We start from the raw sequence: 16197 nt of genomic DNA on the forward strand, positions 1-16197 counted from the left end.
GATTCTTCCAACAAAAAGATGTATTTTTGTGGTACCTTCGAGTCTGTAGAACATGTTAAAATAATCAATTGAGTTTTTAACATGGAAAAATCGTTAAACTGATTCATTGTCCATATTCACAAAAAAAACAACAATTCCGCCTCGAAAATCAGGTCTGATGTCTGTGGTATCTTCGACGAAGTTATTCCAAACATCAGACTTCCCAAATGAACATCGAACACCATGTTCGCTCTAGTTCTGTGATCATCTTAAACCCACATTTCGTGTGCAAACTCGAACGCGCTAATGCGTACCAAAACACGTACACATGTTCGCCTGAACAACGTACGCGGTGTTCGTACACACAGGTTCTTGACACTAGTTTTCTCTTTCCATCACTCATCATCACTAGTGTTGACTCATTCTGTTTTGTGTGTGCCGTTCTTGTGTACGCACACGGTGTACGTACACGGCGTTTAAACCTAAGTTTGCGCATCGTTCGGTTGGGTTCGGTCTTCGAGGCGAACCTGTACACAAAGGCAAAGTAAGTTTGAGGTTGAACGCGTGCATGAAACGCGTGTACACAGATGCAAACTTATCGATGTTCATGGGAAGACTGCCAAACATAATATTCTACAACTTTGCCGAAGACATTTACCCTCTTAGAAATTTCTAGAATAAAATGTCTTGCTCGGGTGATCTATTTTAGTCTAATCAAAAAAGTTTTCATTTACAAAGTTGTAAATTACTATTGTGAACATATCCAACGAAGAAATACTAGCTCTAAAAAGACAGCTAAGGCCTCAAACAGGTTTCGTCCCACTTTTTTGAATTGGTCCCACTGTGTGACATGGCAAGGCACAAATCACCGAATACTATGGGGAATGTACCAATCAAGACAATATATTCTGATTCTTAATTCCTATAGTACGTCAGGATCTTGTTTTGTAAGCATTTGAAATTTGTTTGAAAAATCAATTATGAAAACCGCCACCCCTCTGCATAATAACTTCTAGGAAGATTAGTGAGTAAAATTACTTACTCACAAGATGCGCTGTATTGTGTTGTAAAACTTGTTCGAAGACACAAATCTTCCAAAGCTGATGGTTTCGAAATTAGGTGATCTTGACCATAGAAAACTGTTTTTGATCAAGACTTTCTTAATGGTATCCAACGGGAAAATCGGATCGAAATGGTGAGAATGTGTAAAAGTAACCGCAGAGGCAGGAAATGAACCTGCAACCCTTGGAACTCCAGCCTAACCAACTTTTTGGAAGTATAAACTGTGTAGGTCTCAAAGCTTTCGAGATCATGCGCACTTTTTTAAAAATAATTGCAATAGTTTATTTTTACCCAAAACTTACTTAGTTTTAGCTCAACAGTTTTACTTTTTTCTACATTTTTCCTCGGTATATCCTAGAAAACATTTTACAATGACAATAATACCACTAAAACCCAACACACGTGGAGAAAAAAACTTATTTCCTAAAAGAATTTACGAAAAAAGAAAATCGGATATTTTTACTTCAACCTGTAAAGATGGAAAGCGGTGTTCTCGACAACGTTCCGTGTGAGAGCATTACTTAAAACCTTACCGAAGACATCACTACTATATCTCTTCAGATTCGCTGAATATGTTTCTTATCAAGATTTTAGACTATAAAATCATATCGCTTGAATCCAGCTACCAGAGCCATACAACTGGAGAGAAATGATTCATACAGGCATTACGTAGCATTTTCTTCTACATTCAAATGCATATTTGAGTGCAAAATAGGCCGTTTATCGAACATCATATCAAGTTGCTCTTTTCACCAGAATTTTGTTTTTCATTAACTGTGACAATTCTGTGGAATATTTTGAACCTCTAAAAATTGTGGAAAAAAGTTCTTTTCGATCTTTTCTGAAATAATGCTATATATCTCAAATATCATTAAAGATAGTGTATTACTATCTTCGGCAAAATTTTTCGTAGAAGAATTTTAGTACAACTTTGCAGAATACATCAATTCGCTATCTCTAATTATACGAGAATTTAATTCTGTATCTCACTTATAGGAGGATTAATCTACAATTTTTTTTACTTTGAAACAAGAAACGTTCCATTGTCATAAATTCTTCCGAGGGTTGTACATTGCTTTAAATAACCAATTCGAAGTTATTCAAAACGATCACGTTTTTCACGTTTTAAATCACTGTGCACTGTGCGGCCTTGGTTTCCAGCGCATGGAAAATAAATTAGATCAAATGTTTTAGGTGACAGCGGCGGTTGTGTGTGATCTAGCTTTAGAGGCCGCGGTACGATCACTGTCGTCAATGCGATAATCATATGTTCTTCCTGGAACGTCATCATAGCCCAGGGCTGGTGCATTGGGCCGGAGTCCCAAGGATTGCAGCTTCGAATTCTGCTTCTGGGGTCATTTTGATCTGGTATTGGCACTTACGGCAAAATCCAAAAAATGAATTGTGTTTTTGATAGATTTGTTGTTAGTTTATCAAGGTTTTAACCTCAAGGGTCATTCGCCTTTTTCGGATATGATATACAATTCATGAAAAACCAAATTTGCGTCAATACCTTCGTCGCTGGGGCTTCGATTTTCGCTGTTGATTGTTCGGTACTTTTTGTGTTTTGGAGTGACTTTGGTATAGCAATCTTCTTGTTTATTTCTTCCCTAAGTATGTTAACAATTGGCTGGGAGATACCGTGGAATATTATTTGCCTGGCATTTATTTTTTGGGCAGCTGTCTGTTATGCATCAGCAGATGCTGAAGGCTGTTTGGTAGTGTTGATGGCAGATCAGTATTCTTTATTTGTTTTGGCGCATGGCTTACCGTAGTGTGCCATCTGGTTGCAAAACCGGCACATGAGCATCTGCCCAGGGTATGTGCATATGGTTCTCTGTATTTAGTTAACACCTTGGGATGATCTTGCCTCGAAAGTCAAATAAGACGGTATAGGTTGATTCGCATTCATACCACCCGAACGCAATTGAGATGTGTCGTTAGAGACGGATTCTACATCTCCATACTTCGACATGAATCTTTTAATATTATTCGTGCTAGTACGAGGTACCAAATCATGTAGGCATATTTTCGTTACTTTGACCTCAAAGTAATACATACACGGGTATCTTGGTTTTGGCGTTTTCATATTCGACGTCATGTTTCATGTTGTTCTTCGCTACGAAGCTTTCTCCCTCGGCTAAGGAGTTGAACAGTATTAGTATTACTTTATCGATTTTGTTGGTTACTGACAGCGTCGGCGGTAAAACATGATGATGAGTTATTTTCTAGCATAGACCATGTGGTAGAATTGGGTGCAACGCCAAACTCCTACTTAGCAGAAGGCAAAGGATTCTTCACATTTCCTTCGATCATGTCCATATGAGCCTGCCTAGTCCTAGTTTTCCGTTCTAAGTTTATAACTGATTCGCTGTAGAATACGTATCCGTCTTTCAATTTCATTGCTTTCGTTTCTCTTAGTCTCAAATTTGCCAAAAATAGCCAACAAAATCGATACAGTAGAACCTTGCGGCAATTGAAACATAGTAACATTAGTACTACTTGTCTCGTATGATGTAGCTGTATGTGTGAAGCTTCTGTAAGAACAAGTTCCATTTTCACCTTGATCAACTGTTCCACGCACACTGAAGGTCTAAAACAGGTCTGCGAAAAGTCAATCCCGATTGGGTTCTCCCGTAATGGGCGATATTCATTTTGTGGTTCACTCATTTCACTCGCAGTTGAGAGCAACGCTACTTTGCTGTGTCTATACGTGACACGTACATGTTAGAGTGGCACATTGTGGGTATTTTTTGTTTGTGTGCTGTTTGCAAGCGGTGCGGTTGGTGTAGGAGATGAGGAAGCAGACTGTGTTTTAGATCATTTAAAGGGTTTAAGAGATCAAACTGCATCATAAGAAAGATTCATCAAAATTCATCCATTTAACAGATCGTTTTCAAACTTTCAGGGTATAAAATAAAACGTAAGATTAAACATTTTCCATGCTTCCGATTTCACTTTTTAGGACGCTTATGGAGTACCTGCTTCATGTTGGACTATTATTTCTTTTGGACGCAATTCCGGTGCGTGGATATTAAAATCCGTTGGCACGAAATTGACCTTCTTATCCTTGTACCACCCCAAAAAATCTTTCGAGTCATGGCACATGGCTTAATCCGGTTAAAAAAGGGCCATCGTGAATGGTTTTTAGAGGCGCTCTTTCAAATGCACCTGACCATTAACCGCCCCGGTTTTAACGAACGGGGTACTCCTCTTTCCACACGAGCGAATTGCCTGTCAAATCATGTATTTTTTTTGGCTAACATAGCCAGCTTCTGTATTCCAACTTCCTCAGAGACGTCGAACATATGACGAGCAGTGAAGAAAAGAAGCCCACGAAACTGCTGGGAGTCGTTAAAATTTTTGCTCGTAATAGGACACTATAGTTAATGTAAATCAGTAGTGTATCCGGACGTTACGAACTATAATCGTAAATTCTGAGAGAAAATTAACAACTGTGGGTGAGGTTATGCTTCGGCCGTCAAACGTTTATCAAACGAAATAGGAAATAAATCACAAAATTATAATATACACGGTGCTGCAAAATAAAAATAATTGAATGTACTTTTAAAGCGATACAGCAAAGGTTGTAGGTCTGGTCAAATACAACACAAAACCACTTTTGATCAATTTAATATACCATCAAAATCTTGATTTATAGAAAAAAAAAAAACGATTTTTCGAAACTTTCGGCGCTAAAATTTTTTTAAAGCGGTCATTTTTCAACCGATTTTAAATTTTTTAAGCGATATGTTGTGTTATGTTCTTTTGTTAAAAGTACTATGTGGTTTTGGGGCAACATTATTAAAATTACCATTATTTTGCTATTTTTGATGAAAAATATGAAAAACGCTCTACACTTTTATAAGGAAACGTCTTTGTTTTATAGAAAATTTAAGGAGAGCATTTAATTCCGCATCCAATGATCTATTTTTGATCAAAATCGGTTGAAAAATGGCAGAGTTATTAATTTTTTTCCAAATTAGAAACTTGCTCGCATGAACTTTTAAGGGGACGGTCTCATATGAAATTTTCCAAAAAAACGATTTTTTTTTTGCTCGATACTTAATTCAAAAGTATGTGCGTGAACTTTGAGCATGAAATTGGATCAAATAACGGAAGATATAATAGCATCTTATAATGCGAGACAATACCCTACTAACCCCTTAAGTGTTCATGCGAGCAGGTTTCTAGTTTGGAAAAAAATTAATAATTCATCCAGTTTTCAGCCGATTTTGACCAAAAATAGATCATTGAAAAAATTATTTTCCGTCGTCAACGTGAACTGTCCCTGGTAGCACTGCTCCATCGGAATCCAATCAGACTAACTGCAATAACTTCAGGTATAGAGCTGATCCTTGTAACTGTTATTACTCAAATTAAAGGCAATAATCACATTAATGAGCCTTACTTGTTTTTGTGAACGAATCTCGCCTCAATTTAAAGTTATAGCTGTTTGAAAACGTTGTTATCCACAAACAAATGCTCATGTTGTTTGTGGATAACGACGTTTTCAAATAGCTATAACTTTAAATTGAGGCGAGATTCGTTCACAAAAACAAGTAAGGCTCATTAATGTGATAGTTTTGAAGGGGTTAATAAAAGAACATAACATACCATATCGTTGGAAAGGAAATTTCTTCTTTTTTCCAAAACACTCAAAAAACCTAAAATCGGTTGGAGAATGATCACGCAAAAAAAAAAATGTTAGTGCCGAAAGTTTCGAAAAATCGTTTTTTCTATAAATCAAGATTTTGAGGGTATACAACATTTTTCATATATTGTTTTGTGTTGCATTTGATGAGATCTACAACCTATACTAGGGCTGTTGAAAAGTACAAAATCGCTGTAGCACCGTGATATTATTCATGTATACGTGAACTGGTTGATGAATCCTAGAAAAATAGTCACAATTTACCTACCATTCATGCTCGTGAATTAGTTCACAAAATCATTAAATCTTTCTCATGTATTCGTGAACCGTTTCATGTATCCTAATATATTATTCACGAACCAATAACTGTTTTGGTGAAATAGTTCACAAAATTATGAAATATTTATAATGTAGTATAATAGTCACAACATACCCTTCGTGATCGTGAAATAGTTCATAAAAATCATAAAATATTCATATATTCGTGATTCCTAGTACAATAGTCACGTGCTCGTCAAATAGTCACAAATTCATAAAATATTATTCATGGATTCGTGAGCAAGTTCATGATTCCTAGTACATGATTTACGATCTATTTTGAATGCTTGTAATATTTAGAATATATCCCTAATCGTTTTCAATTTCACGAAACACGGTATTGAAATTTTCACGTGACCTCTCACAAAATTTGGGGTATTATTCGTGGTATCATTTTTGTTCCATGCATTTTGCATAAAATGTCCAGCTGCTAGTATCCAGTAATAGGTGAGGAATTCCACGACGATCCGTCCGAAAATAATTAAATTCCGACCGACCATTTTAGATTCCTACGAAACTTTACACATTATTTTGACTCAAGAGTAATTAGTAATAATTAATTTTAAAAAGGCGCAAACATTTCTACGTGCATTAATTTTAATTTTTTTGTTCGATTACTCTATTTTGTACAGCAAAACTTTCTGAGGACGAGTTTCAGAGAATTAATATTTATATGCAAAAAAAAAATGCGCTGAAAAAATGTTGTGTCATTTTTCACAAAAATTTGTGTTAAAATTTAAATTGCAAAAAAAAACATTTTTTTCTAATTTTTTTATATTTTGCCAATAAAAACCTCAAGAGAAAAGAAACATTTTGAAAGTGATTATATGATGGAGAACTTATCGGTAAAATTTTTTTCTAGCAATAACTTTATACATGTTTTCAAATTTCATGCTAATTGACATTCAAAACTGTAATTTTATAACAGAATATAATTCTAACTCTCATTTTAAATCAAAATGTATTTAACAAAAATCTTATAAAATGCGTTCGTTTATCGTTTAAAGACGTAAAAGAAACTTTTTCAGTGTATTTGGATCATGGAGAAGTATTCAATAAAAATAATTTCCTGACAACTTTTGACATATTTTTTATAATAATTACTATTTGCAGTCAAAAATACAATTTTCTTTTTGAATATGATTCTAAACGCTATTTTAAATCAAAATGCTAATAACAATTTTTTTTTAAATGTAGTAGTTCTCGAGATATTTCAAATTTTGTTTTAACAACATAATTCTTTTGTTTTCTTACGACCTTTTCAGAACTTATTCGCGTTTCTCCATCAACAATAAAAAGTTTTTCAAAAGGCCCATAACATTTCCTGTAACATTCTCTTTGGCATCAAGGTGATCTTGTAAACCATTTGAAAGTTATATGATGTTGATGTCAAATAGAAAGTTACAGGAAATGTTATGGGCCTTTTGAAAAAGTTATTATTGTTGATGGAGAAACGCGAATAACTTCTGAAAAGGTCGTAAGAAAACAAAAGAATTGTGTTGTTAAAACGAATTTTGAAATATCTCGAGAACTACTACATTACAGAAAATTTTTGTTATTAGCATTTTGATTTAAAATAGCGTTTAAAATCGTATTTAAAAAGAAAATTGTATTTTTTTACTGCAAATAGTAAGAATTATAAAAATATGTCAAAAGTTGTTGTTAGGAAAACTATTTTATTGAAAGCTTCTCCATGATACAAATACACTGAAAAATTTCTTTTACGTCTTTAAAACGATAAACATTAGATTTTTGACATTTTATAATTGGGTAACGCGAATAACTTTTAAAAGGGCATAATCATACGAATTAACTGTTTTTTGTTGGAGCAAAATTCCAAAAATCTCGAAAACTATCGCATTTTGGAAGATTTTTGTTAAATACATTTTGATTTAAAATAAGACTAATAATTATATTCTGTAATACAATTATAGTTTTGCACGTCAAATAGAATGAAATTTAAAAACATGTATAAATTTATTGTTAGAAAAACTTTTTACCGATAAGTTTTACATCATACAATCACATTCAAAATAATTCTTTTCTCTTTAGGATTTTGTTTCTAAAATATAAAAAATTAGAAAAAATGTTTTTTAAATTTTGAACGAATTTTTGTTTTTGTGAAAAATGACACAACACTTTTTTTCAGTGTATATTTTTTTCGTACATAAATATTCATTCTCTGAAACTCGTCCTCAGAAAGTTTTGCTGCATAAAATACAGTAATCGAACAAATAAAATTGAAATTAATGCACGTAGAAATGTTTACGCCCTTTTGAAAAACTTCTCCTGCATCAAAATATTGCAATTGTCAGAGAAAATAATGGAGATTCATAAACCGAACACAACTTCAAAGTTTCGTTCGAAGCAACAATGGTCATATTTTGTGGTCGGCCGGTTTCTCATGGAATCCCTCAGGTACGATCAGTAGGTATAAGAAAACTATTAGGACCTTGTACATCGTTATTCATTTGATAACGTTCAGTGTGATGTCTTGACAGAAAACGAAAACTGTGCTCAGCACAACAAATCTTGTTCGTGATATAGTTCACAGAGTATCATGAACATGAGTCACATAATTCCACGTGTCAAATTCGAAAGTAAGCTCTAGAATAAAATATCACGACAACGCGAACAGAAATACGAAAATCGTGATAAAGATCCTAAAATCATGAACATAAATCACACAACCTGTGACAAAAATGTCAAAAATTGTGACTAATATCCTTAAATCAAGTACATAAATAAAGATAAATCTTTACTCGTGCCTAAAATGTCACGACAACGTAAATAGAAATTTCAAAAGTAATGACAAAGTTCCTGAAATCTTAAACATGAATCGTATTACTCGTGAATAAAATATCAAATATCGCTACTGAGTCCCTGAGACCATGAACAAAAATCTCTCTACTCATGATCAATATATGTTGATAACGTGAATAGAAATTGCGAAATTCGCGTCTAAGATCCTTAAATCATGAACATAAATCCCGCCAGTCTGACAGAAAAATCCGATAGTAAACTCGTGTATAAAATAGCACGGTAACGTGATGAAAAATTGCAAAAATCGCGAATAAGCTCCTGAAATCATGAACATCGTTTGACTGTCGGTTGTGTATCCCCCAATTATGAACAAGAATGATAACCAAAACTAAACACGTCCTGGGAACAACAACAGTAACCCAACCAAACATTCGAATGTAACGCCATGTATATATTCGGAGCGAATCAGGTTTTTGGAAACACAAATAGTTTCATGAATACAAGGTTTATTATTCACAATTTCAGTAACTTGGTCACGTTTTTCATAAATCGTTGAGTTCACGAAATCGTAATATTTTGTTCATGAATTTATTAACGAATTTTTTTCCGTGTACTTTACGGGCGGGAGAACAGAGTAGATTGAGTATCGTGTCCAATGACATCGGTAGATGGAAATAGACTGATTCAGAATATCATATGGCAAATATTCGAAATTTTGCCTCTCAATTTTCCTAAACGTATGAGTCAATATATGAATTAAGGCTATTCAGTTAAAACTACTAAGCTTAAATGTCTGAACAACCTTAATAACAATTCTTTCTATGTTCAATATCCTCCCAAACAGGTATAATAGAGAAGAAGTAGTTAGATCGTTAGGTAAGGAAGTAAACTTAAATCCACCTTTAACGCTAGGACAATTACCAGACACTCCGGAAGAACTACTCAAACTGGACCAGGTAAGCGGACGTTCAATTACAGCGCCCAACACCAGTTTAATTCTTTGTTCTTTTCCTCCTCTCGCAGGTTTTCATAAAATCTGAACTGAAAGTGGGCGTAATCTACGTGAAGGAGGGTCAATATACCGAAGAACAAATTTTAGACAATAATGAAAATTCACCGTTATTTGAGGAATTTTTACAGCTACTAGGTGATAAAGTTAGATTACGTGGTTTTGATAAATACAAAGGCGGCCTTGACACTGTTCACGATTTAACAGGTTCGTATTCGAAGCCCCCCCCCCATGGAACGAACAACAATAATCACAGCCTGCTTTGATGTTGTATTGTTTTCTTCCTATCGCTTGTCTTCCTCGCCGGTTGCCTACATAACATCAACACAGGACTTTACTCCGTTTATACAAACTGGCGTTCGATAGAGATTATGTTTCACGTTTCCACGCAACTGCCGTACGAACGGCACGATCCCCAGAAGCTGCAGCGAAAGCGCCACATCGGCAACGACATTGTCTGTGTGGTGTTCCTCGAAGCGGACAACACCGCCTTCAGTCCGGCGTGCATCAAGAGCCATTTTTTACACACGTTTATTCTGGTAAGTTGCCAACCTCCACCAACCGGCACGGCGTCTGTCGTGGCATGGGCCGAAAAACAAGGACATTATCAATACACTCTGTGCTACAATGCATACTGTGGGTCAAAGGTTTTTACCTCGCCGGAGCTGATTACTCGACGGAAAAGGCAAAGCATCAGCGGAGGTGTGTTTGACAGGTTTCAACTCTTATTATGGGTACATTGTTTCTCTGCCGGCAAAGTAGGGAGTACTTTTATCGGGCGGAAAATCAAGGTACTTTGTTGTATCGTTTCCTGCCATTATCTCTGATGTTGGTTGGGTTGTAAAAAACCATCGTTACGTCTCCTAGCTAGTTAATAGCACTTCTTGTCCAATCGACTATGAATGCATGACAGTTCACTTTTCCATTTTAGCAGGGATGCTCAAAATGTAATCAGCATTAGCAGCTCGTAGATGTTTATCACCGGTTTGAGACTTCACTATAATAATTTGTTGTCCATCCCTAGATACATGTTGTTAACAAAGTCACGCGCACAATTTTCGCTATCAAGAAGCCACAGCCTCCGACCAATGTCTTTTGCCCACGTTTTTTTTTGAGCTCAATGTTATACAATGTCACTCTCAGCGAACGCGTCTGAGCTTCGTTGTAGGACTTCCTTTCCGTTGAGCACATGGTACACCCACACACAAAAATAGCACATCAAATTTTGTTCTCCGGGGTACTGTGCCAAATATCTTACCGCTCCATAGTGCGTAGATGTGAATCTCCACGGATGACAGCTTCTTGCAATTTGCTACTGCAAAAAATAGCTAGTGTCTCTGACGGCTTGGTTGGCGTGAAAACCGCAGAAATCCGATAAGTTAGGAATGTCATAAAGTAGGCTTAGGAAATAAGTAGCCGCAGATTCAGAAACAGTGGGGGACTCATTCATGACGCGAAAGTTTCTTTCCTTCATACTTACAATGTTGCTCCGCTGTTCTGTTTCGCGAAGGAGACGCATGGTTGGTTGAAACAAGTGGTGATTGAATATAGAATAAATGATTTTTTATGATAGCGACAAGTGTTCCATTATAGAACGAAAATTTCCCTTTTCTCGTTGCAGGTTCGCGTTTCAGCTCGAATCAAGCGGAAACCGACCCGATATGAAGTGTCAGTGGTGACAAGGGACGAAGTAGGTGCCTACAAACCCTATCTTTGGGAGCAATCCGTGTTCGAAAAGGGTCCGATGTTCAGGTATGTTCTCAGCCGACCGATGCAATCTTTTGAAAAAAGTTTATTAATACTTGCTTGAATCTTGCTACTCTTCCGCAGGGAATGGCTGCTGACGAAGGTCGTAAACGGCGAGCGGGCGTCCTACTCGGCACCGAAGTTTGCCCGAATGCAGGAACGCACCCGCTCGCAGATGCTCGAGGACATCGTGGCCAACCTGGCCAATCACGCCGAAACCGGACAGATCCCCAAACCATACCGACGGGGTTCGTGGAGACCCATCGGTGAGGATCCTTGCATGTTACGAGTGACAGTTAGTTGCTGTATGCGCCTCTATGTGCCGCATAGTATGTACTTCGCAAACGACACTATCTCTGTCTTCTATCTCTGTTTGAAACACACAAAAAAATCACTCTCAGCACAAGAATCGACACCAACTGGTTTTTTCAAAGAATTGGAGGCTGTTCACCGTGCACCGGAGCAAATCTGTCTTTCTGTCTCACTCTTTCTTCGCTGTCGCTTTCTCTAACTACTGCTCTGGTATTGCTTTCCATGGGAAAGATGTGCAGGATATTACGGATTATCCAAAAACTTTGTTATCGAAAGGAAGGTTTTTGGATTGTCAAGGATGCACTGTATATGTTTCTTAGCTTCTAAATGTGCTTTTTCAATGATCGCTATTTTTGTGCCTTATCTGTACCCTCGAGTTATTCATATAATGCGGATGAGAATCTAGGTATGAGAAAGAATTAGTCTATAAAAAAGCTTTATAACGATAAATGAAATGAAATTGTAAGTCTTGTCATCTGGGTCATCCATTTATATAGTATAAGACTAATAGCCAGTTGCTATTGATCACAGATTTTTAATTTGGTAAAGACTTCAGAACGAGGTAAAAATCGAATCTTTTTATTAAGAAGGGAGGAGGGGGTGGAGAATTAATTCGGTAGGAAAAGCAGATTTAAAAAAAATGTTGTGCCAATACAGGGAGTGTTAGTATATCCATTCAATTTCCACGTAGTAATACCACAATTGAACAATATTTCCTCAAAATTCCATGGCAAAATACTGGAAGGAGGCGCGATGTCGAAAACCTGTTTTGCAGTTTACATCGTAATTCAAAATCTACTGTACCAATAGTTTTGAAATTTTGCACATATCTTCTTCACATCACTCCCCGGCTAGTTACCAGGGAAATAATATGAAGAAGATTCTAAGCGATTGATTCACACTGATGAAGTAAATTCGTAAATAGAACGAAAAGAATTTTACGTAATTTATACATTCATTCGTCGTTTTTTGCATGGAAGCATTTTACGTGCATTGTAAATAGTTAGTTTCTTTCATTTCACAAACTGAAAAAATGGTGACTTAAAGAACGAAAACTTTCGCAATTTTAAACATTTAGTGTACGTTGCACGAAATTTGTCGTCGAAAACGAAATTATTTTTCACGATTGTAACAAAATGTTAAGTTATTTTACTAAATGTTTGTATACAGCACAAATATTTCATTAATCGTAAGATATAATTTTCGTTTATTAAACAACATTTTCATATATTTTTTATCCGATCTTCTGGAGCGATTGGGGTTGGGAGTACCGGTTTTACCGTTACCGAAAATCGATAAAACCGTCCAAATACTGGTTTTTAAACATTAAAACCGGTATTTTCGGTATTTCTGTCAGGAAGATCTATTTAAAACTTTAAAGCTTTCGAAACACTTTAAAACCGTTTCATAAATTAGAAACAGTAGCAAATAAACACTGGTTTTTAAGACAAGGTGGAGTTGATGTTCCAGTGGTTTCATAAACTAAGTATGACTGTTCAAATGATCTTTTGGGGATTGGTGACAAATTTGACCTGAATAAACCTGACCAACAGCAAATCTAGATCGTTGATGCATCTTTGATGCGTTGGCATCTGTTTAAACTTCTGTTAAATATCACCTTCAGTCCATATTGAAGCATTTGGAGAAGCTGTAAACCGAAACGTCTGGTCCGAAGCGTCAATTTTCGGAATACTGACTGCATCTAGCTAACCTGCATGCATTTTGGTCCAATAGGAGCTTTTATTCTATTATTTTATTTATTTTAACTCTAAGCACCTTGAGTTAGACAACATTCCGACATTCCCACTTTTTATGCTACGATGCAAAAACAAGCTACAGAAATACATAAGGGATACTAAAGTGACACGTGTTGATTAATTATCTCGTTAGTAAAGTAGGAATTGGCACCAAACTAAGGTAAAAATGACTACATTGTATAACAGAATCCCAATTTAAATTTAAATTTTGGCACCACCCTATCAATCATATCATCCGAAGACAAACCTCACTCTCTCATTTTTCAATATACTTAAGTCAGTCTTATACTATTCACGCAAGAGTACGGATGTAACTCGTTATTAGTCCGAAATCCGATAATTAACCGTTTACAAAACTGTAGACAGGATCGATTTTGTTTCGGGATCGCGACTTGAATCTTGAGATGCGTGAATAAGTTGATCACGGGAACGAAAAGTAATTTCGGAATTGGTGCCTTTCGGTGTAATGAACGAAGCCGATAAGGCGTTGGAGAAAATATCTAAAAGCGTTGCTGAAAGCGTGGTTGGTATGACGGGCAGCCAAGAAGAGGCTGGAGGCAGTGGATTGAGCCAGGAAAGTTACCCAACAGGTTCAGATAAAGATACCGATTCCGATAGTGACAGTTTTAGTTCCCCAGTCGATACACGTGGACATTTCGAAGATCTTTTGTTGAAAGACCCGCGCTATAAAAACAAAATGCCGGACGAACAAAAGCCTGTGGTGATGAGTGAAGCTGCGATGAAGGCGCTGATTCGTGAAGTGACGGATATGGCGCAGGGAAATGCCCAGCGTCGTTTCGATGTCCGAGATGTGAAGGATCTCGTTGTTCCGTTTGATCCAGATGTACCGATTACACCTACGGCTCAGCAGTGGATTGATTCCATTGAGAACGCGGCAACTCTCTACCGGGGTGATGCAGAATGGAAGTTGCAGTGTGGAATCCTAAACCTTCATGGCGCGGCCAAACTGTGGTTCAGTGGCGTTGCGGTGAACACGTGGGACGAATTCAAAGTTGCACTCGTTCGGGATTTCCCAACGTCTGTCGACGTCGTTAGTATCCATCAGGCCATGATGAACCGAAAGAAGACCCCGCATGAGAGTCTTGAGACCTATTTCTACAGTCAGGTGGCCATGGGTAGAAAGGGGAAGTTGCCGAATGAGGCCACCATCAAATACATTGTGCTGGGTCTAGAAGGGAATTTCGGTAGTATTGCTCAAGCGAGCACTTTACCGGAGCTGCTCAAACAATTGAAATGGTTGGCTGAAGTAAGAGAACTGAAACCAACCGATAGTGTGCGTGCCTCTAGTTCGAAGCCAGTGAAAGCTCCGGGAGCTTTGAACACCAATATCAAGTGCTATCGCTGTAATGGTGAAGGTTACGTTGCCGCCAACTGCAGTGTGAAGAGTCCCCAAAAATCTCACGCAAACTTTGAGTGCTATCGATGTAACCAGAGGGGCCATATAGCAAAAAACTGCAATAAAAGTGGTGTGAAACAATCCCCTCGACCAATGCAAGAAATTCGTCAGTCAAGTAATTTCGTGAAATCGGTGATCATTGGCGGGCACGAAATCGATGCACTATATGATTGTGGATCGGCTGTAACCACTATCAAGGAAAGCTGCGCTAGTGTATTGAACAGCATCGAGCCATGTGATATCGCACTAGTGGGCTTTGGTGGAAATAAGGTACACGTTCGACAGAAGAGTGTGGAAGTGATCCAGCTGGACGGGATCGAAATGGAAACCGAAGTGTGTGGGGTTCCCAATCGAGTTCAAGCCAATTCGATGATCGCCGGGAGAGATGTTCTCGATCGAGAGGATATTAGATTTGTGAAGGAAAGGGGTAGAGTGCGGATCGAGAAGATTGCAGAGCAGCGAAGCGACGATCGGCAAGGCCAACCCTTACTCAGAGGGGCGCAGGGTGACGTGTGCAGCGTCCAGGCTTACGAGCCGATAGTCGCCGAAGAGATCAACGTGGAAGGAGCTGATGCAGAGCGGGAGAAAATACTGGAGCTGATAAAGTGTTATCGATATTGTTTCGCAAAAAACTATTGTGAAATGGGTACCGCCAAGGGATGTGAGATGGTGATAGACGTTATCGGAGCCGAAAAACCGATACATACAAAGCAGTATCCAATGGAGTATTCGCGAGAAAAAGTGGTGGAGAGTACTGTAAATGACTTGTTGTCCGCGAATATTATCCAGCCATCTAGTTCTCCGTACAATAGTCCGACAGTGTTAGTGCGTAAGAAAAATGGTGATTGGCGCATGGTCGTCGATTATCGAGCTGTGAATGCTAGAACAGTGAAGGATTCATGGCCGATGCCTATTATCGAAGATTGCCTAAATCGATTAGTTGGCGGCCGACTATTCACGGCTGTAGATTTGTTCCGTGGCTACCATCAAATCCCGATAGCGGAAAATAGTCGAAAGTTTACTGCGTTCTCGACGCCGTACGGGCATTTTGAGTACGTCAAAATGCCTTTCGGGCTTAGTAATGGTAGTGCAGTGTTTCAAAGAATGATCAACACGGTCATTGCTCCCCTCCGTTCGATTGGACTGGTAGTGTATCTCGATGACGCTATTTTCGGTGGGC

General features: G+C 37.6%; 1 protein-coding gene across 1 annotated transcript in view; it reads left to right on the forward strand.

The window, feature by feature from the left end:
- Nucleotides 1–16197, forward strand: part of LOC131684765 (uncharacterized) — a 713337-nt gene that overhangs the window by 666181 nt on the left and 30959 nt on the right. The window contains exons 17-21 of the mRNA XM_058967900.1: nucleotides 9621–9732; nucleotides 9800–9992; nucleotides 10116–10324; nucleotides 11407–11537; nucleotides 11616–11797. Of these exons, the coding sequence (XP_058823883.1) occupies nucleotides 9621–9732; nucleotides 9800–9992; nucleotides 10116–10324; nucleotides 11407–11537; nucleotides 11616–11797 (827 nt within the window). The remainder of the gene's footprint in view (nucleotides 1–9620; nucleotides 9733–9799; nucleotides 9993–10115; nucleotides 10325–11406; nucleotides 11538–11615; nucleotides 11798–16197) is intronic.

This window comes from Topomyia yanbarensis, chromosome 2, assembly GCF_030247195.1.
Source record: "Topomyia yanbarensis strain Yona2022 chromosome 2, ASM3024719v1, whole genome shotgun sequence".
Classification (NCBI taxonomy): Eukaryota; Metazoa; Arthropoda; class Insecta; order Diptera; family Culicidae; genus Topomyia; species Topomyia yanbarensis.